At 47.5% G+C, this 25,634-nt stretch overlaps 2 protein-coding genes across 5 annotated transcripts in view; one reads left to right on the plus strand and one right to left on the minus strand.

Annotated features, from left to right (window-relative positions):
• Positions 1 to 18,653, plus strand: part of MYO19 (myosin XIX) — a 28,366-nt gene extending 9,713 nt beyond the window's left edge. Inside the window, exons 6-25 of one of the 4 annotated variants that reach the window (XM_080922511.1) lie at positions 283 to 415; positions 1,524 to 1,593; positions 2,139 to 2,241; positions 2,804 to 2,900; positions 3,015 to 3,091; positions 4,869 to 4,956; positions 5,310 to 5,481; positions 7,165 to 7,238; positions 7,906 to 8,027; positions 8,179 to 8,292; positions 8,514 to 8,690; positions 9,010 to 9,162; positions 10,105 to 10,212; positions 11,044 to 11,114; positions 13,397 to 13,500; positions 15,076 to 15,242; positions 15,344 to 15,473; positions 16,225 to 16,310; positions 17,056 to 17,355; positions 18,218 to 18,653. In XM_080922511.1, coding sequence (XP_080778637.1) covers positions 283 to 415; positions 1,524 to 1,593; positions 2,139 to 2,241; positions 2,804 to 2,900; positions 3,015 to 3,091; positions 4,869 to 4,956; positions 5,310 to 5,481; positions 7,165 to 7,238; positions 7,906 to 8,027; positions 8,179 to 8,292; positions 8,514 to 8,690; positions 9,010 to 9,162; positions 10,105 to 10,212; positions 11,044 to 11,114; positions 13,397 to 13,500; positions 15,076 to 15,242; positions 15,344 to 15,473; positions 16,225 to 16,310; positions 17,056 to 17,355; positions 18,218 to 18,346 — 2,475 coding nt within the window. In that variant the 3' untranslated portion in view covers positions 18,347 to 18,653. Of the gene's footprint in view, positions 1 to 282; positions 416 to 1,523; positions 1,594 to 2,135; positions 2,242 to 2,803; positions 2,901 to 3,014; positions 3,092 to 4,868; positions 4,957 to 5,309; positions 5,482 to 7,164; positions 7,239 to 7,905; positions 8,028 to 8,178; positions 8,293 to 8,513; positions 8,691 to 9,009; positions 9,163 to 10,104; positions 10,213 to 11,043; positions 11,115 to 13,396; positions 13,501 to 14,581; positions 14,700 to 15,075; positions 15,243 to 15,343; positions 15,474 to 16,224; positions 16,311 to 17,055; positions 17,356 to 18,217 lie in introns of those variants that run through there. The other 3 variants (XM_080922512.1, XR_013975151.1, XM_080922513.1) reach the window with 3 other exon arrangements.
• A 133-nt stretch (positions 18,654 to 18,786) lies between these two features.
• Positions 18,787 to 25,370, minus strand: ZNHIT3 (zinc finger HIT-type containing 3). The gene is made up of 5 exons (XM_080922514.1): positions 25,271 to 25,370; positions 25,092 to 25,123; positions 23,352 to 23,423; positions 22,349 to 22,429; positions 18,787 to 19,446 (listed from the first exon to the last, which is right to left on the minus strand). Exons 1-5 carry the CDS (start codon positions 25,354 to 25,356, stop codon positions 19,265 to 19,267), a joined length of 453 nt encoding a protein of 150 aa, XP_080778640.1. The 5' UTR covers positions 25,357 to 25,370; the 3' UTR covers positions 18,787 to 19,264.
• Positions 25,371 to 25,634: the final 264 nt, after the last annotated feature.

Here is a 25,634-nt window from a genome sequence, read left to right on the forward strand (position 1 = left end):
GAGTAGCCTACCAGGTCTGGGTTAGGGGTCTGTGGAGTGTCCCTCATACACTCCAGTCTCTCTCCTTAGAGCACCTTCTGAGCTGAGAGAAGCAGAGGTGTACACCCCCACTTAACAGATAGGAAGTGCCTTGCCCAAGGCACAGCTGAATTTAGCATGCATGCATTTGTGCAGGCAGTAACATTTGATGGATAGAATGCTCTGGTGGGCATTTCTCTCTTAGGCCCTGTAGTTGGAGGGAATAAGAATGAGGACTCTACCCACATGGTTGTTTGGCTACAGACATGGACATCCCGATGCCTGATGAAGTTCTATGCTTTGGTGGCTGCCTCACCTACTTCCTGTGAGAACCACAAGATGGCAGAGAGGATTGAACAGAGGATCCTGAACTCCAACCCTGTCATGGAAGCTTTTGGTGAGCTCCTGTCCTCTGCCGTACTCTTGTCCCATTTGCTCTGGGATTCACCCCCTTCCAGGAGACATAGGACTTTAAGACCTCTCTCTGGGTTGGAGAATGACTCTTTCACTACCTCTATTCTGACTCTTCCTAGATTCCCTTAGCTTCTGTCTATTAAAGATGCTACCATACCCCTTTCTGGATAGAGCTGGTACCATCTGGCACATCTAAAACAGTTGGATAGAATGTGCCTTAGCTCATCTAGTCTAAATCTTATCTTTCCATTAAGTTTTCCAATGTTCCAAAAGAAGGAAATCTGTGAAAGGTAGCATAGCTTTTGTGGGGGAGTATTGTTTGGAAGGCATTTTAGTATTTAGGGTTTGAGTTTGTTGGGGTTTTTTTGGTTTGAGGTTTTTGTTTTGGTTTGTTTCCCCAAGACACTGTCTAGTTCTGGCTAACCTGGAACTCATTATGAAGACCAGGCTGTCCTCACACTCACAGATGGCTGCCAGCCTCTGGCTCTGATTAAAGGAGTATGCAATGACATCTGGCCTATGGTGGCGTACCTTTCAGTGTCTATGCTGTGTCTGTGTCTAAAACCAGTAGTAACAACTTGTTTTCACCTCTTCCTTGACTGGGACTGGAGAGAGAACTCAATGGTTAAAAGCATTGATTATTCTTGCAGAGGACCTGTGTTCAGTTCCTAGCTTCCACATGATGGCTCACAACCATCCCATAACTCCAGTTCCAAGGGATTGACCACCTCTTCTGACCTCTTGCAGGTACCAGGCACATATTTGGTACACATACATGAATGCAGACAAAACACTCATGCACATAAAAGAAAACATTCATACACATAGAAGAAAAAAATGGATGCAGATAAAACACTCATACATAAAAGAAAGCAGCCCTGACCACCCAGGCTTGTTCATTTCTGTTCCTGGTTCAGAACCCATTTGCCAAAGCCCATGTACCCATTCCTTAATCCTGACCCCCATAACATAGAAATCAGCAAAGGGGCCTTTAAGTGACAGGACAGTAAGAGACAGTGACACGGCCACAGCAGCTTGTGAAAATTCTGCAAGCCTGGGAGGATGGGTATAAACACAGGTGTGGTCTCCAGGGAACGCGTGCACACTGAGGAACAACAACAGCAGTCGCTTTGGGAAGTTCATCCAGCTCCAGCTGAACAGGTAATGGCTACTGCCATCCAGCAGATGGGACAGCAGAGATGGGGACTGGAAGCATCTGGGAAGACACCAACCTGGGTCACCCTGGGTCACCCCCTTGGACAAAACCATCCTCATAGCTTACATGCCATATCTATGGGTTTCTCGAGCTCAGTGGACTCTGGGGGTGTCCTGTTTTTAACCTAGAAAACCATAGCTACTGTGACCTTGAGCTATAGTGTGCTCATGATGGTTTCTTGTGCTCAGAAATTTCTTGTTAAATGCCTCTTTGGGATAGAACCTTGAACCTGAAGTTAGGGCATTGGCTTACAGAGGTGATTGTCATGCCTACCTGAGCTGCACACAAAGAGAATGTCCCAAAACACTCAAAGACATTCTGAATTTTGTTGTTTGAGACAGAGTCTTGAATAGCCCTCTTCCTGGCCACTATACCTGGCTTCCCAAGAACACATTGAATATTCCCTATCCAAGAAAAACTTGGAAGGGATTTGCTAGGTGGCAGTCTGGTGTACAGCTGTGGGATGACAGACTCTGCTTCTGTGTGCCAGAGCCCAACAGATGACCGGAGCCGCAGTCCAGACCTACCTCCTAGAGAAAACTCGTGTGGCCTGTCAGGCCTCCAGTGAGAGGAACTTCCACATCTTCTACCAGGTCTGTGTCAGATGAAATACACTGTGCCACATGTAGACTGGGTGACTTGTCCCTCTATCCATTGCACGCACCATACCTGGCTCTTTGGCTTGCTCTCATGAAGAGCTGCTCACCAGGCACAGTTTGGGCCTCAAAGTATGTTTTGCTGCCTCTATCAGAGCAAAAGGTCCTTGAGCAGGGCTCTGTCTTCTAAATAGAAGTTGTATTATCCACACTAAACTGAGGACACTTTAGGATAGACTTTTTCCCACAACAGCGTGAGGGCTGCTCTGGAATTGTCTCTTCCCTGACTCTGCTTTTCCAGGGCATTGGTAGGTCTCCTTGCACCCAGAAGAAGCTGTTTTTGGTAAGGAAATGTACTTCTCTAATGGAGATAAGGATTCCCCTGCAAGAGTCCAGCTTTCCGGGAAAATGGTGTTTTCAATGAGGCTGGAGACATCCCAGACAGAGATGCTCTGTGCTCACCTTTCAGTGTTGCTGTCATTTCTTGCTCCTCGTTCTAACCCCAGACTTGCAGGGTCCCCCATTCCCTGCTCAGCCTTCTATACACCCCTTTCCACAGATTTGCAAAGGAGCCACCAAAGATGAAAGGCTCCAGTGGTACCTCCCTGAGGGAACTGCCTTCTCCTGGCTACCCAATCCAGAAAGCAGTTTGGAAGGTAGGAGAAGCCTTCCTAGACTGCCCCCAAAGCCCTACCCATTCTACCCAGGGCCTGTCTCCTTTCCCCCACTGACCCTGCTGACCACTGGGCTGTGACATGGATTCTTTTCAGAGGATTGTTTCGAGGTGACCAGAGAGGCCATGCTCCATCTGGGTATCGACACCCCCACCCAGAACAACATCTTTAAGGTCAGAAGAAAAGCCATGCTACTTACACTTAGAGGTGATGGTAGCCCTTCCTATGGATTGTCCCTGGACTTGGGACTCTCTTTCCACGAGTGTCTAGGACTTCAGGCCCTACTGTACCATATCCAAGGAGTTGGCTGCCACTCTGTGGGGAGCCTGGAGTCAGGTGCTGGGTCATAGGTCAGTGACACATCATGTAGTCCTTGAGTAATGAACATGGTACAGTGACCCACAAGCCCAGAACACAGGCACCTTGGGGCAGGTTTTATTACCATGACAAGAATAGAGAAAAGGTTAGAGAGATGGCTCAGCAGTTAAGAGCACTGGTTGCTCTTCCAGAGGACCTAGGTTCAATTTCCAGCACAAACATACAGCTCAGAACTACCTATAACTCCAGTTCCAGGAGATCTGATACCCTCATATAGACATATGTGCAAGTACAACATCAAAGCACACTTTTTAAAGGGCATTTAAAGAAAGGAATAGAGAAAGAATCTTTTCCTGCTTGTCTAACACTTTAAAGCTTAGAAATTATATTCACACCTCTTAGCTCATTTGATTTTATCAACAGTCTCTTGAACATAAAAATTATTTCCATCTTATACTTGAGAAAAGCAGAGGTAGAGAAACATAAGACACCACTAAGTGACAAAGTTGGTTTCAGGTCATTCCAAATGCCCACCTGTTCTTCCCCCACTCTGTCCTCTGCCTCTCCTTCTCCCTCTGGGAACACAGAGAGCTAGCCTCACCTGCCTTGGCTGAGGGCCAACTGCTTTCCTCACTTTCTCATCCCCTGGAGCCACAAGCTGTAATGTATGGGGTAGGCCTCGAACAGGGAAGCTGCTGCAGGAAGCTAAAGTGCCACACCCAGTGTGGACACTGTGAGAAAGCATTTGTGCAGAAGGGCAGTCCACGGAGACAGGCCAGAGGAAGTGGACAACACTAGGAGTCTGCGCATGAGTGCTGGTTTGAAGGTGTTAGGACATACTTACGTGGCAGGAAAGACACCATGATCAGAAAAGTGGTTTCCCACTGCCAGGCTCGTCCATTCCACTGAAGATGTTATGACCCTGTGTCACAGCCATACTGTCCTGGTAGTTTGGGACCAAAAGACCAGTAGCACGTAGAGATGATCTGTCTTGGGACCAGACAGCAATGGCAGGAGAGGCTATGTTCTCTTAATATGAGGTCCAGGGGTTCCAAGGTTACTGATTCTTCCAAGGGTTCTCCTTGTTTCATAGAAGTTATCTATATAGGTCATTGAAGGCACAGGCAGAAGGGTGGCACCTACTTCAGAGACCAGAATCACAGTTCCTCCTCTGGGCTAGACTATCACAGCCCAGTAATGCTGAGAAAGGGAAACCATGGCTACCCCATCAGGCATAAATACCCCTGGCACATAACTTACAGGAGCAGTACTCCCACGCAGACCGTTCACTCTGAAGAGTGAGTAGTGGGACAGAGGCTGGATGGAGGCAGGCCCTTCTGGTTGCTCTGGAAGTTATCTGAAGTCCTGCTGCCTAGACACTAATCTCACCTCCTCCTAGGTTGGACATTAACCTCCTATCTCTGTTATGGGCATCCTCATGACATGTGCCTCACAGAATGTTGAGGAGATTGTGTTGGGATCTCTACCATGCGAAATTATGTCTGACAGAGACAGACAGGGGTTAGACCAACACAGTCCTGACTCCCTTCTCTTGTTGTGACATCAGCATAAGGACTCATCTTCTTGATCAGGTCAAGGCCCTGTTTTCTGACCATCCCTTCTGCCCTTCAGGTCCTAGCTGGACTACTGCACCTTGGGAATGTCCACTTTGTTGACTCAGATGAAACCCAGCCCTGCCAGCTGATGGATGGTACCAAGGGTGAGAGAAGAGGATGGGGGAATGCACCTGGCAGGAATGACTAGTGTTAGTGGAATGGAGTGGGAAATTGAAGGGTGAACATTTCAATCTAGCACCCTTGGTTAAACCATTTGCTGTAGGGCCCACCATGGATAATTTTATCCTCAGCCTCTGATGAAGCCAACAATGTTGTATCCAAAATCAGAGTCAGGTGACTTGGAAAGTGATTTGTCCAACTATAACACTGTGACTTCAAGTCCTGCCTCTGACACGTAAGGAGGCCTTGGGCAAGCCTCTTATCCATTAGAACCTGTGTTTCCGTCCACTCAGTTCCAGTGGAGGGCGTTTGCCTAAAGAGGACTCTGTTCTCCCAGTATCTGCCAGGACCTCAGCCTTGCTGCTGCGGCTTCCAGAGAACATGCTGCTGGAGAGTATGCAGATTCGAACCATCAAGGCAGGCAAGCAGCAGCAGGTGTTCCAGAAGCCCTGCTCCCGAGCTGAGTGTGACACACGCAGAGACTGTCTGGCCAAACTGATCTATGCACGGTGAGTGATTTCCTCTGGGCCTTCACTTCCCCATAGGCTCTTAGCCTGTCTGAGGTTGGACCAAACATTGTCAGTCAATAAATAAAGGTCAAATATGGAGGAGACTAGAGAATGCAAACCAGTTGCTAGGTTCCCAGGAGATGCAGGGCATGGCTCCCAGGTTTGCTCAAAAGACTGCCTTTGGCCTCTGTGCCTATACTGAATGGAGAAGTTGCTCCAAAGGTGATCTCCAGCCTTACAGTTCCAAGTTCATACTGTTGAGTAGTAGACAGGCTTCTCTGTCACCTGTACCCTGGTACCTTAGGTCATTCATCTGGGGAGTTAGAGAGATGGTAGTGGAGCCAGAAGCTCAGCTCATAGTCAGTGCCACACATAGCATGCAGAAGCCCAGCACAGAAGGGAAGGTGGGTTCTCCCCTTTCTTGGGATGACATAGGCACCTCCATCCTCCGGCCATGTGGCCAAATATTGTGTCATCTTGAGTTCTGAGAACCTTCAGAGTACCTTGTAAAGGCTATCCAGAGCTCAGACTCCCCTGAGATTGTTGTAGCCATTATTTATGTAGGTGTATGTAAGATCTTGGACAGCCCGGTTCAGAGCCAAGAATCTGATGTCCTTCTAAGCCCATGTCATCTAGAAGCAGGTTCTTCTGCCTCAAAGCAGGTTTTAGGTCAGACGTTGTGAGATTTTTGTACTTTGGGTTATTTTAAGACAGGGTCTTACTGTGTAAGTCTGGCTGGCCTGGAACCCACTGTCAGTGCTGTAATTAAAGGTGTGTACAACCCCAGCAGCCAAAAGATTAAGATTTTTAAGTCACTCTAAAGTTACTGCACAATGGAAAGTTAGAACAAGCTTCTAGCTAAAGAGCATTTTACATGGGCTGGAGAGATGGCTCAGTGGTTAAGAGCACTGGCTGCTCTTCCAGAGGTCCTGGGTTCAATTGCCAGCAACCACATGGTGGCTCACAACCATCTGTAATTGCCCTCTTCTGCGAATCTGAAGAGAGCAACAGTATACTACATACAAAATTAAAAAAAAAAAAAAAAAATCTACTGAATTAAACCAGGTGGAGAGTAATTGCTTAAAGGGAAACTAAGGCTGAAGTAGGGGTTGCTAGTTCTATACTAGAGTCTTTATGTAGGCCCTGTTTCCAATATCGGGATAGGGGAAGGCAATGTAGGAAAGAGGTCTGTTGAGCAATTCCATGCTTGGTGTCACCTTGTATAAAACTTTCATTTTCTCAGGACTAGCGACAGTTGCAGAGTAGGGAATGCCATTATTGTAACTTATTCCCCCCACCCCCTTGTGCAGGTTTGAGTAGTATGTGGCAGCTCCTTAAGCGTCTCTCAGGGGAATTCAGTATACTTAGCTTATTACAAATGCAACTGGGATTGCCTACATCTTCTAGGTAGGGCATTAGGGGGTGATGGCTCATGTGACCATTGCAGACCTACACCCTGCCTGACCCAGTAGTTGTCCTGTCTTGCTAGACCAGGATAGATCTGTGTATACCTGGAAATATGTATGCCCAGAACCTGCCTCTGCAGTAGGTCAAAACTGCATATAAGCCGGAGACAAGAGGATTTATTAGCCTTTGGTCTGGTATAGAACTCAGGGCCTTTTAGCATGTGGCACCCTTCCTGGAAGAGCAGTTTCACCACATCCTATTCTTTCCCGCCAACAGGCTATTCGACTGGCTGGTATCTGTGATCAACAGCAGCATCTGTGCAGACTCCAACTCATGGACTGCCTTCATAGGTACAGAAAATAAGCAGTTGACCCTGGGTCGCCTGGGGATCTGTGAGCAGCTCCTTCCCTCTCTGCTACTGTCCCCATCCTTCCATCTGTCCTTCCAGGAGCTTGATGATTTTTATTGTGTTTGATTGCCCACATATGACATGTCCGTGGCTCTCAGACCAGTTTATGCCTTATCCCTAATGGTCCTTTTTCTCCTAGAGACTTAGCTCCAGTCCCAGGAAGGTAGTCCGAGACACAGTTGAGAGCAGCATTGTTGTAACTTTGGGTTGGGTGAGTCAAATAGGGAGAAATTAAAGCCCAGTGATGCAAACACAGTTTGCTTAAAGAGGGGCATCAGCTAGGCTGGAGAGATAAGGTCCTCTGAACAAGGTCAATACAGAGAACATTCCCTGGTATCACAAAAAAATAGGACTAAGTATCCACAAGAGGAAGCCTGTTGGGGCCAAAGGATTTAGACTTGAATGTGGGCTAATGCCTGGGCTGCCCTTCATTTTTGGCTTTCTCTTGCTCTGATGTGGTATGGAAAAGGGAGTAGGTCCTGGGACCTACGTAGGTGGGTTGTGGGAACAGGAGGCTATTATCACCCAACCTCATCCCCAGACTGATTGAGGCCTCAGCAAGGGACCAGCCACCATGTGGTAGCCCCCTGGCTCTCCTCTCTTCCCAGGTCTGCTAGATGTGTATGGGTTTGAGTCATTTCCTGACAACAGTCTGGAGCAGTTGTGCATCAACTATGCCAATGAGAAGCTGCAGCAGCACTTCGTGGCTCACTACCTCAGGGCCCAGCAGGTGAGGGACAGCCAAGGCAAGCCTTCCCTCCGGAGCACCTTTGTTCCTTGTTTTAATTGATAAATAATAACTTTATGTAAGAAACTGCTTTAATATATTCTTGTTCTTTAACGCTATTCTGGAACTTGCTTTCTCCCACCTCTACCCCTAGGAGGAATATGAAGTTGAGGGCCTGGAATGGTCATTTGTCAACTACCAGGACAACCAGACCTGTTTGGATCTCCTCGAAGGGAGCCCCATCAGCATCTGTTCCCTCATAAATGAGGTAAGGAGGTTAAGCCAGTGAGCCGAGCAAAAGAGTTGGTCTCTGCGCTTATTTTGTGTGCTTTTTTGTCTGTCTCTCTCCCCCATCTACAAATGAGTGTTAATCCCTGATCTTTCCCCTGAAGTTGCTATGATGTTTGAATTACAACTCTGCTGTAATGGGTCCAGACACTGCAGGTGTGGGAAGACTGCACTGTGACGCCCGCCCCCTCCCACCCACAGGAATGCCGCCTTAACCGTCCGAGCAGTGCTGCACAACTGCAGACGCGCATTGAGAGCACGCTGGCAGGGAGGCCCTGCCTGGGCCATAACAAGCTCAGCCGGGAGCCCAGCTTTGTGGTTGTGCATTTTGCAGGACCTGTACGGTACCGCACAGCAGGCCTGGTGGAAAAGAACAAGGTGAGCCTGGGCCACAGCATATAGCTCCTGGGTAAGGAAGCTGAATCACTGCTGCACGTACAAAGAAGGTCCTATAGGGCATCCTCATTCTCTTAATTGTCCTCTGCTCAAAATCAAGGCTCACTCTCTTGAGCCCTGCCTAAGATCTTTGCTAATCCGCCCTGACCTGCCTTGAAGTGGTCCATGTTGCACATGTCTCTTCTTGGCCAGCAGACCCAGTCTTGAGATTCCAGCCTGCCCTCCCAAGGAGCTCTGTACTTGGGGAGGGGTGGCCAGTACTAGGAAGCCACCACTCTGCCCCCCTTGCTCTTTCCAATAGGACCCTGTTCCCCCTGAGCTGACTGAGCTCCTGCAGCAATCCCAAGACCCTCTGCTCATGATGCTGTTTCCTGCTAATCCTGAAGAGAAGACCCAGGAGGAGCTATCTGGCCAGAGCAGGGCTCCTGCATTGACTGTGGTATCCAAGTTCAAGGTGGGTCTGGTGGTGCTGACATAAAGTACTCAATTCAGTTGTCTATTGAGTGTTCCTCAAACCGGGGCTGTTTACTAGGAAGCAGTGATGTGCCATTGCAGAAATGGTCCCTGTCTTATCAAGTTTATGTTTCAGTGTAAAAGATAAGACATCACCAGGTATAAGGATAAGGTATCAGGTGGGGACTCCTAGCTTCTGCTGATGGGGTCATCATATGAGAGTAATGCTAGATGGAGCTGTGCCTGCCCTGTTCAAACCCTGTGCTTGGCTGGACCAGACTACCGCTTACTTGCTATTATCTGGTCATGTGGTAATGTGCAAAATTTGTTTGAGCTGCTCACCTTCCTGGGGTCTCTTGACCACTGTCCTTCAACAGCTTTTTCACCCACCCTGTCCCTTTTGTATTTATTTGTTTCTGTTCAAATGCTAGCCCCCACTTTACTATCATCTCCTTATGGGATCACCCTGGGAAACCCAAGTTTATTGTCTGATGGGCATGCTACAGCCAGAGCCTCAGACACTACTGACAGTTCCTGCACAGCATGTGTGTCATTAGGCTGAGCTGTGACATAAGCAATGTCTGAGTCACATCCCTCTGGCATATAGGGCAGGCTTAATAACAGAATGGCAGGGGTGGTGTGAAGCTCTTCTGTAGGAAAATTATCCTAGGGAAGAAAGAAAAAGGAAAAGCCCGAGACCAGAGGCTAAGTCAGTAAGAGCCGCTGGTCCAGAAGCATTCCTGGACAGAGTGTGAAGTAAGGAGTGGTTATGATGTGCTTTGCACGCGTTCTTTAAAAACTTCCAGTAATCCCCAGGGTATATTTGAGCCTGATCTCAAGGCTGGGTGGGCCTCCAAAGATACAACATACTCAGTAACCAACATCCAGCTTATGACACTGAGCTGCACCAGTCCTGCCTAACCCCAGCTTTCTGTGTCTTCAGGCCTCACTGGAACAGCTCCTGCAGGTCCTACATAATACAACACCCCACTACATTCGCTGCATCAAGCCCAACAGCCAGAGTCAGCCACAGACTTTCCTCCAGGAAGAGGTAACTAACCCTGTTGCCTAGCACCAAGAATAAAGAGGAACACATCTCCAGACGTTGGTCACTGGCAGTCTCTTAGGCTGGGCCTGACATTAAGGGAGGTCTTATTTCTCTTCTCTGACAGGGCAGTCATGAGTGACTGTATGTTCTGTACACCCCACCAAAGCCTGACCAAGGTGGCACATGAGGACACTAGAGCATCTTGCTCCCTGCTCACCTAGCCTGTCCTTGACAAGAGACTTGAGACTGCTCAGGGCAATGGGTGCTACGTGATTTGTTCAACAACTGTACAGCCCATGAAGCATGGCTATCTCTAAACTGTCAGTCTCCTTTCCCAGTTTACATAAAGTCATTCCTCAGAGTTTCAGGTTCTGAGGGAATACAAGTGACATGTGAGTTCTGGACAGCACTGAAGAATGTCCCAGTCATCTACTAAATGTGGGTGTTTAGCCAAAGATAACTTGGTAAAGTTTGGGTTCAAATCATGCTAGAATCTTCACAACATACTTTTTTTGCTTCAACAACTCTGACGCTGAAAGAGAATAGGCAATTCTGTATTCTGAAGCCGTGTCAGTCCTGGGGAGGTGAGAGACAGAGCCAGGCCTATGTCTGTTTTTGTGGGCCTTAGCTATATGAGGAGCCAAGTACCAAACAGGATCTTTGCAGCTCCACCAGGACCTCTTCTAGCAGAAAGATTGTCAGGCCTCTCAGTTTCTCAGAGACAGATCTCTCCACCAGCCAAGTCTCTTGTCATTAAAGGTCAGGACCAGAAATATGCAGAAGAAATGGCATTTCTAGCCTGTAGATACTTGCTTTCTCTCCCCACCCTTATAGGTCCTGAACCAGTTAGAGGCCTGTGGCCTTGTGGAGACCATCCACATCAGTGCTGCTGGCTTTCCCATCCGGTAAGTAAGCCACATTGCTGTAGGGCCAAAGCCTGGGGGGGCACTCAGAACTTGGGTCCGACAGAGAGAGGTGGGAATTAGGAGAATGGCAGGTCTGTGGCAGTCTACCTGGAAGGCAAAGGATTTACGTTTATTCAGTCACTCAGTGTGTAATCTCTGCCCTGGTAGGGCCTACATTCCTGTGGAAACAAGGAAATTAAGTATGAGCCAGATACGGTAGCACACACCTATGATCCCAGCACTTGAGACAAAGAGACAGGATATCAACGTTAAAGCGAGCCTCGGTTATGGTAGTTTGAGGCCAGGCTGAGGTAGAGTGAGAGACCCTAGTGAATCACCTAAGAATGATTTAAAAATCAACAAAAGGGCTGGGTGGGTGCTAGAGAGATTGATGACTGAGGTTCAGAATACAAACTACTCTTGCAGAGGACCCAAGTTTGGTTTCTAGCATCCACAAAAGGCAGATCACACTGCCTGTGAGTCCAGTTCCAACCCCTCAGGCCTTCATGGGTGCCTGCACTTATAGGCACGAACCCACACACCCACTCCACACACACACATAATTAAATAGAATAAAAATAAATCTTTTTTTTTCTTTTTTTTAGGGTCTGGAGCTAGAGAAGGTGGTTCAGGATTAAGCACACTGAGTTCAATTCCCAGCAGGCACATAGCAGCTAGTAATCGTCTATTATTTCCAGTTCCAGGGGGCTGGAGAGATGGCTCAGTGGTTAAGAGCACTGACTACTCTTCCAGAGGTCCTGAGTTCAATTCCCAGCAACCACATGGGGGCTCACAACCATCTGTAATGAGATCTGATGTCCTCTTCTGGTGTGTCTGAAGACAGATACAGTGTGCATATACATACATACACACATACATACATACATATATATATGATAAATCTTTTAAAAATATTCCAGTTCCAAGGTGTCGGAAGCCTTCCTCTAGCCTCCACAGTTATCAGGCATGCGCATGTTACACAGACATATATGCAGGCAAAACTCTCATTCATGTATATATACATAATTTTTTTTTAATTTACAAAGTTGATTTTTTTAAATTAGTAAACAACAACAAATTTTAAAAGGATCTGGGGAAATGGCTCATTAGGTAAAGAGCTTGCTGGGGACCTAAGTTTGGATCTTCAGCATTCATGTTAGCTAAAAGCTGAGTATGGCAGCAAGCATTGTAATCCCGGCATTGGAAGACAGACACAGAATTTCATGGGTCTACTGGCCAGCCAGTCTAACCAACCAGTCAGTGAGCTCCAGGTTCAATAAGAAACTATCTCAAAAAAGAGAGAGAGAGAGAGCTATAGAGAAAGGCTTTCATTGTCAAGTGAAGGCCCCCACCTGTGCAAGTATGCACACACACTAAAGTACAACTATGATGGAAAGGAACAGAATCTGTTGCTGGTATGCAGGGAAAATCCATGGGCTGGTTATCAGTACAGGCTCAGAGAACAGGAAAGGGCCAGCCTGGGGGACTTAGAACAGGGATCGGCCAGAATGCTGTTAGAAAGTGAGACACCAAGGGACTAGGGCACAGAAGCAACAGGGAATGTAAGGGCACAGGAGCTGGACATGGCAGTGCCTGAGTGCCCTGGAGCCGGCCCCGTGAGAAGGGAGTGAGGATTAGCTGTGAAAACTGGGAGCAATGGGGCAAACTGTGATATAGTTGACAATAAAGAGAATTGAGTTCTTCAGACTCGAGTGGGGCCTCAGGGAGCAGTCAGCGTCCAGGCTGTAGAAAGAACTTGCTGTTTGCTGGGGCAGATGTTTCAATCAGGACAGTTTACCAAAATGGATTAGTCTGGGGGAGGCCTGAGTTGGAGTGTGAAGGAAAAGGGAAGTGAGAATCAGGAATTCTCCTGTGGCTTGGTCAGATTTTCAAAAACAAGCTCAGTAGAGTTTTAAGAACTGTGCAGGTCCGTGCTGTCTGTCCTCAGTGGGTGTGAGCACCCACTGCCAGCAGGGAAGCATGCCACATCACATGGAAGTCAGAGGATTAGCAAAACAGTTCTTTCACTGTGTGGCTCTTCAGGATGAAACTCAGGTTGTCAGGCCTGGCAACGGGCATTTTTATCTGCCGAACCATCTTGCCAGCCACAAATTCAATTTTAAATGGTATCTGCAGGCTTCCCACCGAGTGACCCTGGGCACCTCTAGAACATACCCTTCTCCATTCATCCAGTGGTGATAGTCAGGGCAGTGCTGGCTTTGAGTCCCAGCTAGGGACCTGGCTCACAAAGTCATTCTCTTTTTGCCTGCTTTGGCTTCTAGGGTCTCTCACCAGAACTTCATGGAAAGATATAAATTGCTAAAAAGGCTCCAACCTCACACATCCTCCGGCCTCAGGGACCTGTGTCCTGCCAAAGGGTCCTCTGGTGAGTGGGGCCTGCTCCTTGTCATTCATTCACCCCTGTGTTACTGGCTTACCTGTGCACCCTTGGGGATGAGAGTTCAGAGACTCATGGTTGCTAGAATAATGTGGGCAATGAACCCCAGCTAACAGTGCAGACAGACAGAGCTTCCTCTGGTGCCTGGAAAAGGTAGACATAGGAGGGTGTTTGGAGGAGGTGGTAAGAGGGGATAAGCTGGATTAGCCACATGACAACCACTGCATGTGACAAAGGAGATACGAGCAACTCCACACAATAGTGGTAAGGATGGGGTGCCAGGTGGGTCCTAATCAAGAAACATGGATTTAGAAGCCGGGCAGTGGTGGCACACACCGTTAATCCCAGCATTTGGGAACCAGAGGCAGGCTGATATCTAAGAGTTCAGGCCAGTATGGTCTACAGAGGGAGTTCCAGGACAGCCAGGGCCACACAGAGAGACCCTATCTTAGAAAACAAACAAACATGGACTTTATTTTCTGGGTTGATGGGGTACCACCCTTCAGGGGATAGAGCCAATGTTCTATCTGCCTCTTGCTTTCATCTACTCTAGTGGCCTTGTGGAAGGTCCTGGGAGTGAGGCTGTGGAGCTATCCAAGTGGGGAAGCCAGAACTGTGGGCAGCTAAGTAACAGGTGGACAAACTGGTCAGTGTTGACAGGCATGATTCCATACAGATACAGAGGTAGACAAAATGGAGGGAAGCCAGCATTGTCAGTGGGAAGAACAGGAAGAAGAGAGATCTCAGAAATCAACCAGCCCTACACGGCCTGAGCCCCAGGTTCCTGGAGGCATGTTCAAAGTATCTGGGCAAAAGTCTAGCCTGCAACTGTCTGAGTTGTCTGGCTCATTGTAGCTGTCCATAACTAGGAATGTGGAAATGTTAAGGGCAAGTGGAGAGACAGACACAAGGACAAATCTTAGCCCAACTACAGCTACTCCCCAACCACCCATGCTCTTCTGGGCCCAGTCAATGAGTTCTCTTCCTCTTGGGAGTTGTGTCACATTCCCTTTCCCTCCCTTTCTTTCTCCTCTCTCTCCATGGTTTGCTCTCCTGTCTCTCTTCCAAGCCCCTCTGGGCACTGGTCCATTTTGTGGAAGTCTCTCATCTCTCGTCTCCAGCATCTGCTTTGGTGGCCTCTGTCTCCAGAGAGGCGCTAAGCAGCTAACTGTGGTCAGAGCCCTCAGGTAAATCCTCTCACCCAGGAGGTAGCCCTGCAAGTCTGGGAGGGCTATCACATAGCTGGGTGTGTTCTCCCTTTTTTACACTTGACTGTCTGGAAGGGATAAGGGGTGAGGCTGAGAGAGTGGCCAAGCAGCCTGGGATTCCCTTTTCCAGGCGTCCAACTCCCCTGGCCGGCCTGTCCAAGGAGGCTTCAGGACACTCCCAAACAGCCAGGACTTCAGGGGACACAAGAGCTACACAAAAGAGGGGGGAAAGGAAAAAATGACTAGATCCAGAACCGCAAGAGGCTTAAAGAGCTCTAGGGAGTCCATAGTCTGTTTCTTCAGGCTACAGAACATGCAGAAAGCGGGGACTAATGAAGCCTTTCTCCTACCCCAGAGCAGCTTCCATGTGCCAGGGAGGCCACACTGCAGCCTGTACTACAGGACATTCTCCATGCTCTGCCAGCTTTAACTCAGACAGCAGCCACTCCCAGTGACCCAGCTACGACCGCACAGATCCCACTCTACTGTGGCAGGACAAAGATTTTCATGACTGACTCCATGGTAAACTGGCTGGGGGATGAATTTCAGGTGCCAATTGGGAGTGTAGGCCCTCCTCAGGAGGAGGAGAGGCCAAGCACCTCAACAGATTCCCCTTCTCTCAGCTAGAGCTTCTGGAAAATGGACGTGCCCAGATGCTGGAGCAGTGTGCCCGATGCATCCAGTGTGGCTGGAGACGACACCGGCTCCAAAAGCAGGAGAAACAGAGGCGGGCTGCCGTGCTCATTCAGGCAGGTGGGTGGGGTCGATTCCATGGTGGGTGTGACCAGCACAGTCCTGACAGGCTTATTTTGAAAAATGACAATCTCATAAAGGCCAAGTGTAGTATCCACACCTGTGAGCCCAGCATTCAGGGACTGCGACAGGAAGATCTCAAGTTTGATGCCAGCCTGGACTGTAGAGCCCTTGTCTCCAATACCGTGAGTCAAACCCAGGGCTTCAGTCATGCTAGGCAAATGCTATGCCACAGAGCTCCAAATCCACATAAACAAAAAGTTTTAAAGATAACCCAGAGCCCTCTTCTTCCTTGGGCACTGCTGAGGACTGAATCTGAGATGAACCTTTGGCAGTGAGAGCTCCCAATGGCCCTGCCCTTCAATGCGTGAATAGCTGCAAGATTGTGGGCAGTGTTACATTTTTAAGATTTACTCGTGTGTGTGTGTGTGTGTGTGTGTGTGTGTGTGTGTGTGTGTGTGTGTGTGTGTAAGAATGTGTGTTACCATATGCATGTAAGTGCCTTGGAGGCCAAAGGGGAATCAGATCTCTTGGAACTGTTATCAAGAGATTGCAAACCACCATATGGGTGCTGGGAACCAAATCTGGGTATTCTGCAAGACTTAACCACAGAGCCATCTTTCCAGCCCTCAAGGAATGACTTTGTATTGACAGTGTATATCACTGAAGAACAGATTTCATACTTCCTCTGGTGGTAGCCACATGAGTAATAGTTCTAATGATGGTCTTGGTGTCTCTGCTGTTTCCTCAGCTTTTCGGTCCTGGTTAACTCGGAAGCACATCAGAAGGTTACACATGGCTGCCACAGTCATCAAACACGCATGGCATAAGTGGAGAGTGAGTATGACTGGGGCCAGGGTGGGCAATGCGTGGAGACCGGGCTTCTGACAGGCCTGAGAGGGATGTCTCTGCCACTGTGCTGCCTTGTGTCCGTCCTCTTGTGTGATGAGATGGGCTGAGTGGCCTATGCAACTCCAGGACCAAACTGCCAGAGGAACTAGTTTCTTTACGTTCTGCCATGTGGAGCCAGTCTAGTTCAGGACATCACAGTCGAGAAGACTGTTTTCTCTGCTAGAAAGATCTAGTAAGATGACTCAGCCAGTAAAGGTGCTTGCTGCCAAGCCCATCCTACCTAAGTTTAATCCCAGGGACCCTCAAGGTAGACAATAAACTCCTAAAAACTGTCTTCTGACCTTTACAAGCATCCCATGGCATGCTCACACCCATACACATACTTACACTCAACAAATGTCATCTTTTGTTTTGCTTTTTGAGACAGGGTTTCTCTGTATAGAGCTGGCTGTCCTGTAACGTAGAACAGGTTGGCCTAGAACTCAGAGATCTGCCTGTTCCTGTCTCCTGGGTGTTGGGATTAAAGGTGTGTACCACCATACCCATCTGTTTTATTTTTTTAGAGAGCTAAATCCTACCCACCCAAATTTAATCCCCAGGACACACAAGCTGTCCTCTGATTTCCACATCTCCACTGCAGCATACCTCTGTCAAATGAATGCAAAGGTAAAATTCTCTTAGGAAGAGGGCTGGACAATCTAAAGCTATAAAGGAATGTTTTCTCTTTAAGATCAGAATGACCTGTCTTGCCTCTAAAGAACTGGATGGTATGGAGGAGAAACCCTTGCCTCAGGCTCCCGGTACCCTGCGTTCCTCGCTGTCCCCAGCACACACTAGGTTCCTGGGAGCAATAATCCACCTCTGGCCCCTGGGACTGGTGCTAGCCAACTCAGCTGATGGTATACGAGGCTTTCAGAGGAAACTGGTGGCCCATGCCTGCCTTCGGCTTCCCTCTGGCAGCCCTAGCAACCAAGTCCAGACACCACAACAAGATCGGGCTGGTATTACATCCATCAGAGCACTGCCCCAGGTATGCTCTTGTTCTGTGACATCGTGGTAGTCCTTCCCACAGCTCTATGCTGTTCATTGAGAAAGGAAGAGAACAATGCTTGGAGCAGCACAAGAGTCCCTAACCCTGCTGGGTAAGCCAAAAACTACAGGTGTGGATTACTGTCATTGTTTCAACTAATGACCGGGACTCCCCCAGAGCCCTTCAGTCTTAAAACCATTTCCAAAGTTGCCTTTGAAGGTTGGCTCTGCGTCACAATATAAGTTCCTCAGTTAGGCATGTAGCTCAGCCCTGTGTCCTCTACCAGATGGGTGCAAGCAACATCCTGCAGGGTAGGTGTAAAGATTAGGGAGTGCCATGTTTAACCTAGGACATAATTAGTCCTACTTGTAAGAACTGAGAGTGGCTATAATTTGTCACCTTAAATGACACTGCATTTGACAGTTTCTCAGATTTTATCACTTGGTTGTCATAGCGAATGTATGGCCCAGCCCTTTGTGTCAATGGAGCCTGTTCTATTGAAAACAGACTCTCACAGCCTGGCCTCAGCTCAGCCCCTTCCCTGGATAACCTCAGTGATGGCACATCATCTCAGAACTTCCGGTTTCTCCTCTATAAGCTTGGGTTAATACTTAACCTAATACAAGGGACCAGAAGAAAGAAATGTAACCAATAAGATGCTATACATGTATAGAATCCCTCTGAAATTGACAAGGAGTAAACAGAAGTGTTCTGATCTTCCAGTAACTAGTTGCGAGATGATACCCCTTAGACTAATAGACTCCTTCCTAGTATTTCCTGTCTCACGATGGAGGGATGTGAGCTTTTATTCCTGTATTTATCTGAGCCCTGCCACTCATAAGATGCATCTCTTTCTCCTTAGGGCTCAATAAAGTTTCACTGCAGGAAGTCTCCACTTCAGTATGCTGACATCTGCCCTGACCCTTCAGCCTCTAATGTTACTGGCTTTAATCAGATTCTGCTAGAAAGACACAGGCCAGTCCAGGTGTGACTCGTCTACCCCCACCTGCCGGAGTGATCTGTAGTGCCTTTGTTTCCACAAGGCCTTTTTCTGCCAGCTGCCTTGCCAAAGACATCTAATCCCACACACAAGTGCCAAGCTATTCCCACAGAGACTCCAACTGACTCCAACTGCACGTGCAAGCAAGTTCCAGCCTGAGCCAGGGCTTCGTGGCCAGAGTGCCAGCAGCCCTGTAGGGCTGTGGCCTCGGCACTGGCAGGATCTGGGGATGCTGGGTACCAAGCCAGGGCCACAACACCCCAGCTTACTATCCTCAGGCTCAGTAGATCTAACTGTCCATCCAGAATCTGTCACTACAGCAAGACACTGGGCCATCCACATGCACTTTAAAAGGGTCAAGTCACCCTAAAATTGGCTCTAGGATTTTGGCTGGGGGAAAACTTGCATATAGTTCATTAAGGGAACAATAATATTTAATAAACTGATTTATTTAATGTTACCGAAAGCAATGAACAATACAGGTCAAGAGAACCATGCCTTAAATTTAGTAACACTATCAGTTTTTTAATTCAAGTGGATACACTTAGTATTTATGATGTAACTCTGAACTGTACAAGAAATAAAATTAAAAACCATCTAAATATAAGTAGCCAACTTTGTTTTTAAGTATTTTATGTATGTAGGAGTTTTCCCTGTATACATGTATATGTATATATGGCTGCATACCACATGCATACAGTACCTGAAGAGGCTAAGAGGGTGTCAGATCCTCTGGAAAAGCAGTCAGTGCTCTTAACAGCTGAGCCATCTCTCCAGGGCTACAAGTTTCCTCTGCATGAGGCTCTGCAGCGAGCCGTGTGACAGAGGAAGAGCCACATGTGCTACAGCAGCCCTGAAACAACCTCCTCGGGGCAGCCTCGGGCAGCCTGAGCAAGAGCACGTCCAGTTTTAAGAGTCCCCGTTCTGGGCTGGTTCCACGATTCTTAAGCAGCAGTCTGCAAACTCCACGAACAAGGGCTCCTGCATGCAGGCTCTCATCAGCTTCGCTTTGTTGTCCCCCTGATCCAGGCTGATCATCAGCTGCCTCAGGTGCGGGTTGAGTAATAAGCTTCTTAACGTTTCCGATTCACCTTAAAGACCAATACCAGCTTTAAGTTCATGGGGAACCTGTGGCAGTGGCTAAAAGCTAAATTAAGATTGTACAACCAACCACACATCAAAACCTAATGCACATCTTTAATCTCAGCACTCAGGAGGCAGAGGCAGGTGAATCTTTGAGTTCAAGGCCAGCCTGATCCACAGATGGAGTTCCAGAACTACATAGAGAAACCCTGTTTTGGAAAACAAAAACCTATCCTCTAGCCCACCTCCCAAAAAAAAAATCCTTTGAACATCATCTGTACCAAGTGTGAATTTTTTTTTTTCCTTCTCATAAGTCCATGTAAGCATTTACATCCAAATGCAATTAGGTTAGAAGATTTAAAGTGCACCGGTTAAGTGTATTATGCAGTTTTTGAGAAACAGGTCCTGAAATTAAGCTGCCTTGGACATCAGAAAATACTGTATTCACAAGTTAAACTTCAATACACATGTGAACAAAGAAGATGTGAGCTGGAGAGAAAATACAATGGTTAAAAGCACTTGTCGTGCAAAGCATGAGGCCCAGTGTTCATATCTCAGCACCCACTAAGCTAAGCGTGGTCCTGTGCATACCTACACTCCAGCACTGAGCAAGGCAGACAGGTGGTCACAGGGTTTGCAAACTGCTTATCCAAGGTGTGAGCTCCAGGTTCAGTGAGACTCCACCTCAAAGGAAGGTGGAAAATGATGGGGGCACTCGGCGCTTCCTCTGGCCTGTGCACATACACACAGTGAGATTAACACCAATAACAGAATTCTAATCTGAGGAGCCATCTAGGAAAGGTGAGCTAGCAGGTGACCCACTGTCTTTACATGGTCTGTGATGGGTGAGCCCAGAGAATCAAGGCCCCAAGAGACTTCACCCCAAGATTGCTTCTTGGAGCTGATAAGCCTTTCCTGTCACTATTACATAGCCTAAGGATTCCTGGACCTTAGCCCACCCTATTGAGCACACTTCCTGCAGATCAACATAAAGATGAACTTTCATGAATTACTGCTGTTAAATGAATTAATGATTTTATAGACTTTCTGATTTGATTCTAATACTTTTAAGAAAGGTTTCTTTTTAAGATTTATTTATTTATTATAAGTACACTGTAGCTGTCTTCAGCCACACCAGAAGATCAGATCTCATTACAGATGGTTGTGAGCTACCATGTGGTTGCTGGGATTTGAACTCAGGACCTCTGGAAGAGCAGTCAGTACTTTTAACCACTGAGCCATCTCTCCAGCCCAAGGAAGAAAGTTTTAAAAGATGGATTTAGTTGTTTTTCTAGAAAGATGTAATAATCACAATCAAGAATAAAATGTGGGCTGGAAAGATGGTGTGTCTGAGGACAGCAACAGTGTGCTCATATAAATAAATCTTTAAAAAAATAAAATCCCATTTTAAGATAAAAAGGAGCGCTGACAGAAACAGCCAGCAGGTGAAGGTGCTCACTGCCACGCTCGATGGCTGGAGTTCAATACCTAAGACAAAAATTGTCTTCTACGTGCGCCCAAGGTGGGATCATGTACTGATGCACTGATGGAGAAGCCTCAGTGGTCACATGCACTCACTGCTCTTGTGGAGGACCTGTGTTCAGTTCCCACATCCATGCTGAGTGGCTCACAACCACCTACAACTACAGCTCCAGGGAACCCAACACCCCTTCTGGCCTCTACCAGCCCCTGTCTGTACTCAGGTGCACAGAACTGAAAAGTAAATCTTTAAAGATAAAATAAGAGCACTGACTGCTCTTCCAGAGGTCCTGAGTTCAATTCCCAGCAACTACATGGTGGCTCACAACCATCTGTAATGGGATCCAGTACCCTCTTCTGGTGTCTTAAGACAGCTACAGTGTAGTCATATACATAAATAAGTCTTTATAAAAATATAAAAAAAGAGGCAAGCGAGGTGATTCAGCAGATAAAGGCATCTGCTTATGCAAGCCTGGTGAGTCAAGTTTGACCCCCAGAACCCAGAGTGAGAGGACAAAAACGACTTCTGAAAAGTGTCCTCAGAACTGGGCTCAAGCCCCCACACACTCAGCACACAATGGCAATTCTCCTGAGGGTAGAAACAGCATGAGGACATAGAGACAGGAGGATGGCATCAGAGCTGAGGCCAGTGTGGTTTACAGTGAGTCACCCAGAAGCAGAGACACAGCCACATTCTACACAAAGGAAATGGTGTCAAAATACCATCCAAGAATAGTTATATTGAGGGAATTCTCAGTATCTGTGAGAAAACTCAAGAAACAAAACTTTGTGACCTCAGTTTCTTCGATAACAAGGATTTTTTTTCCTGGAATGTGCTTTCATGCCTTTCCCATGTGTGAGGCATTTTCTCAACTAGTGATCAAGGGGAGGACAGCCCAGCCCATTGTGAGTGGTGCCATCCCTGGGCTGGTAGACCTGGGTTCTTTAAGAAAGCAGGCTGAGCAAGGCAGGGGAAGCAAACCAGTAAGTGACATCCCTCCATGGCCTCTGCATCAGCTCCTGCTTCCTGACCTGCTTGAATTCCAGTCCTGATTTCCTTTGGTGATGAACAGCGATATGGAAGTGTAAACTGAATAAACTCCTCCCAACATGCCTCCTGGTCATGATGTTTTTTGTGCAGGAATAGAAGAAACCCTGACTAAGACACCAGGTGTAGCCAACAGGAATTTACATCATTCATCACAAATGGCTATCATTATTTCTTTATATGCCTCTATGGAAAACCATGTCTCTGCCAAGTGCAGCGTGTCCTTGTGATGAGACACTTTAGTCAGGTGACTCTTCATACCACTGAGGATAGAAAATTGGCTGCTGCATGAGACCTTGGTCCATGCTCCACTCTCCCAGGCTTCACTGCCTTTAGAGCACAAACAACATTGCTAACAGTTAACAAGGCCAGCAGAGACTTACCAAGATTCTTTAAATTCTGCAGAGACACTCTGTCTTCCTCCTCATCACTGTTGAGGAAATCAGCTACAGAGGAGTCGTCATCTGAGAAGTGTAGAACACAATGTTGACAGTGTATGTGCAGGTGTGCCATAGTCGGGGCACACCAGGAGTGATGCTCAAATAAAAGGACAGCTTGCTTCTCTGGTTTCACAATTAAAGGGAAGGGAAGGTTGCAGAATAGTGACTGGCTTAACGAGCGCATGCTAATGCTTCATGCTTCCTATGGTCGGCAGGCAAGGAGTCTGGTTTGCACCCTACCTGTCCTTGTCATAGTCCAGGGCTGACTGTGAACTGGGCCCTATAAAACCCTTACAAGCACAATACCCATGCTTTCAGCAAAGGCAGGTAAGCCCAAGCCCACACTAAACATTTCTCAAAGGACACATATCCCAGCTCTTTCTGTGACTCTTAAGAACCTCTTTGAGGCACAAAAAGGGGCTGCATGCAGACCCATAAAATCCAAGAGGCATTATGGACACATGAATTCATGGATGCATGAAATACAGGAGTGGAAGAACAGCCCATTACTGCTCTTCTAAGTCTAAGGAGACTCCAGCAGCAAGGTGACCCAGCTCAAAGGAAGCCTCCTACATGGGCCTAACCACAGGCCTCAGGGTCCCCCTTCCCAGAGCCATGCTTCAGGATGCTAGTAATACCACCTGTGACAAGTTGTACTGAGACTAGGGCTACTGAGGCTGCTGCTCCCCAAAAAGGCATCCTCCTGTATCCTACCCATTTACCCCCTCTCCTCTCCTTCCCATTTACTACCTCTGAAATCCCTTGAAGGTTGCTTGTTTAAAATCAACCACCATGCTAGGTAGTAGTGCTGCATGCCTTTAATCCCAGCACTCAGGAGGCAGAGGCAAGACCAGCGTGGTCTACAGAATGACTCCCAGGACTACACAGAGAAACCCTGTCTCAAAAAACAAGCAAACAAACACAACGAAAAACCCAACCACCTCACCTTTGTTTTCCTCAGACTTTACAGGAGCCACTGTTCTTTTCTCAACAGGACGGGCTTCAGAATTGCACTGCTCTGAGAGAGACATCAATTTCAGGCACACCCAAACACAACCCCTCCATGCCAGCCAACAAGGTTGCAAGTCCCCATCAAGCCAAGTGTACTGAATAGAAACACAGGGAGAGACAGGTCAAACAAAGTGATTGGCCAAAGAGAACCAGGAGTAATTCTCTGACAGCTGGCTGAGCTCATGAACTGAACAAGCAGGTGGTCATGTACCCCACCTTCAGAGGAGGCTCCCCAGGATTAATGGCAGTGACTTCTATAAGTATAACACAGTTTCTCAACAGTTTCAGATACCACATGTATGTGCTAAGAGCCACTAGGAATACAGAGCTGAGGGTCATCACTCCCAGGTCAGTGGGGCATAATAATCATGGAAAACATGGATAAGGTGACAAAAGTCTAGTCTAAATGTACCTGAGGAAGCCCCGAGACTTAAAGGAGAGAGCTTTAGCAGTCAGAAAGAAGAGAGAGAAAGAGAGACAGAGAGACAAAGAAAAGAATGCTACATATGTGCAGGGCTTACAGAGGCCAGAAAAGGGAGTAAGAGCCCCTACCTGCATGGGGGTATCAGATCCCCTGGGAATTGACTTACAAGTTGCCTATCAGTAAGCAGGTGCTAAGAACCCAACTCAGAACCACTGGAAAAGCAACAAAAAACTCTTAAAAGCCAAGCCATCTCTCGTGCTCCAGTTTTTCTCAACAGCTCAGGAACTCATTTTAGCCAGTTCTGGTGGTATATGTCTGTACTCCTATAATCCTAGCATTTGGAGAAGAGAAAGCATGATCATGATAGATAGGCCAGTCTGAACTACATAAAAAAGAACCTGTCTCAGCTGGGTGGTGCTGGCTTACACCTTTAATCCCAGCACTTGGGAAGCTGTGACATGGGGATTGTGAGTCTGGGAGTAGTGTAGGCATATATAGTGAATTTTAAATACTCTGTCTTAGCACAAATAAAACAGCACTTGGGGAGGCAGCAGGTGAATCTCTGAATTTGAGGCCAGCCTGGTCTACAGAGAGAGTACCAGTACCAGGGCAGCCAGTACTACACCAAAAAAAAAAAAAAAAAAAAAAAAAAAAAAAAAAAAAAGCCTTTATTGAAAAACAAACAAAACAAACAAGGGCTGGAGAGACGGCTCAGTGGTTGGGAGCACTGACTGCTCTTCCAGAGGTCCTGAGTTCAAATCCCAGCAACCACATGGTGGCTCACAGCCATCTGTGATGAAATCTGATGCCCTCTTCCGGTGTGTCTGATGACAGTGACAGTGTACTCTTATAAGTTAAATAAATACATCTTTTTAAAAAAAGAAAAGAAAAAAGAAATAGGGAAAAGAACCTATCTCGAAATACTACACACAGAAAAAGGAAACGTCTCCTATTGTAAACAATAAACAACCATTATTTTAAAGACAATCATTGCTGGTTAATTCACCAAGGCAGCTTCTTCAATAGTGAGGGTCTACACTAGAAAGTCAAGGCGAATAAATTAGCTAAGACTTCTCCCAAGAAAATAGGTGACTTGCTTTGGATTGTTTGAGACAGGATCTCAGTCTGTAGCCAGGTTAGCCTTGAACTGGCGGGAATCCTCCTGCTTCGGGTTCCCACGTCATGGGACTATAGGGCATGGGGCCTGTACAGTACAAAGAAGGAGCAAGAGACGGTGGTCCGGGGTCTTACCTTTGTGCTTCTGGAAACAGGTGACGGAGCAGCTGTAACAAGAAAGGTTCGGTCAGCACGAGCGGCCACAGCACGCACCCCGCGGCCACAGCACGCACCCCGCAGCAGTACCAGCCTCCCGCACGCAGTCCGGCCTCCCTCCGAACCCGGTACCCAAATCCCCCCAAGCTCCGGCTCACTAGGGCACGCGGCAAGCTGGGCAGCGGTATTTCGGCTTCTCCAAACAGATGACACAGACTGCAGTCTTACTATTTAGCGACGCCATGACTCCCCAGTAGACGCGGCGCTCACCCTTTTACCTAAACAAGGGCCAATCACAGAGCTCCGCACTTACTGGCAGTCAAAAGCAATAGATTGATCCTGTTCTCTGTTCCAGGCCTCACATGTAGAGTGTCGATACAGTCGATATGCGTTTAGCGTTGCAGCGTCAGGGTTTTGTTGTCATTGTTCTTGTCGTTGTCGTCGTCCAATTAGACCAGGCCACGGAACTTAGGATTCTTCTGCCTCTGCATCCCTAACACTGACATCACAAGTGCCTAGTCA

This window comes from Micromys minutus (genome assembly GCF_963924665.1).
Source record: "Micromys minutus genome assembly, chromosome: 10".
In the NCBI taxonomy this organism is placed as follows: domain Eukaryota; kingdom Metazoa; phylum Chordata; class Mammalia; order Rodentia; family Muridae; genus Micromys; species Micromys minutus.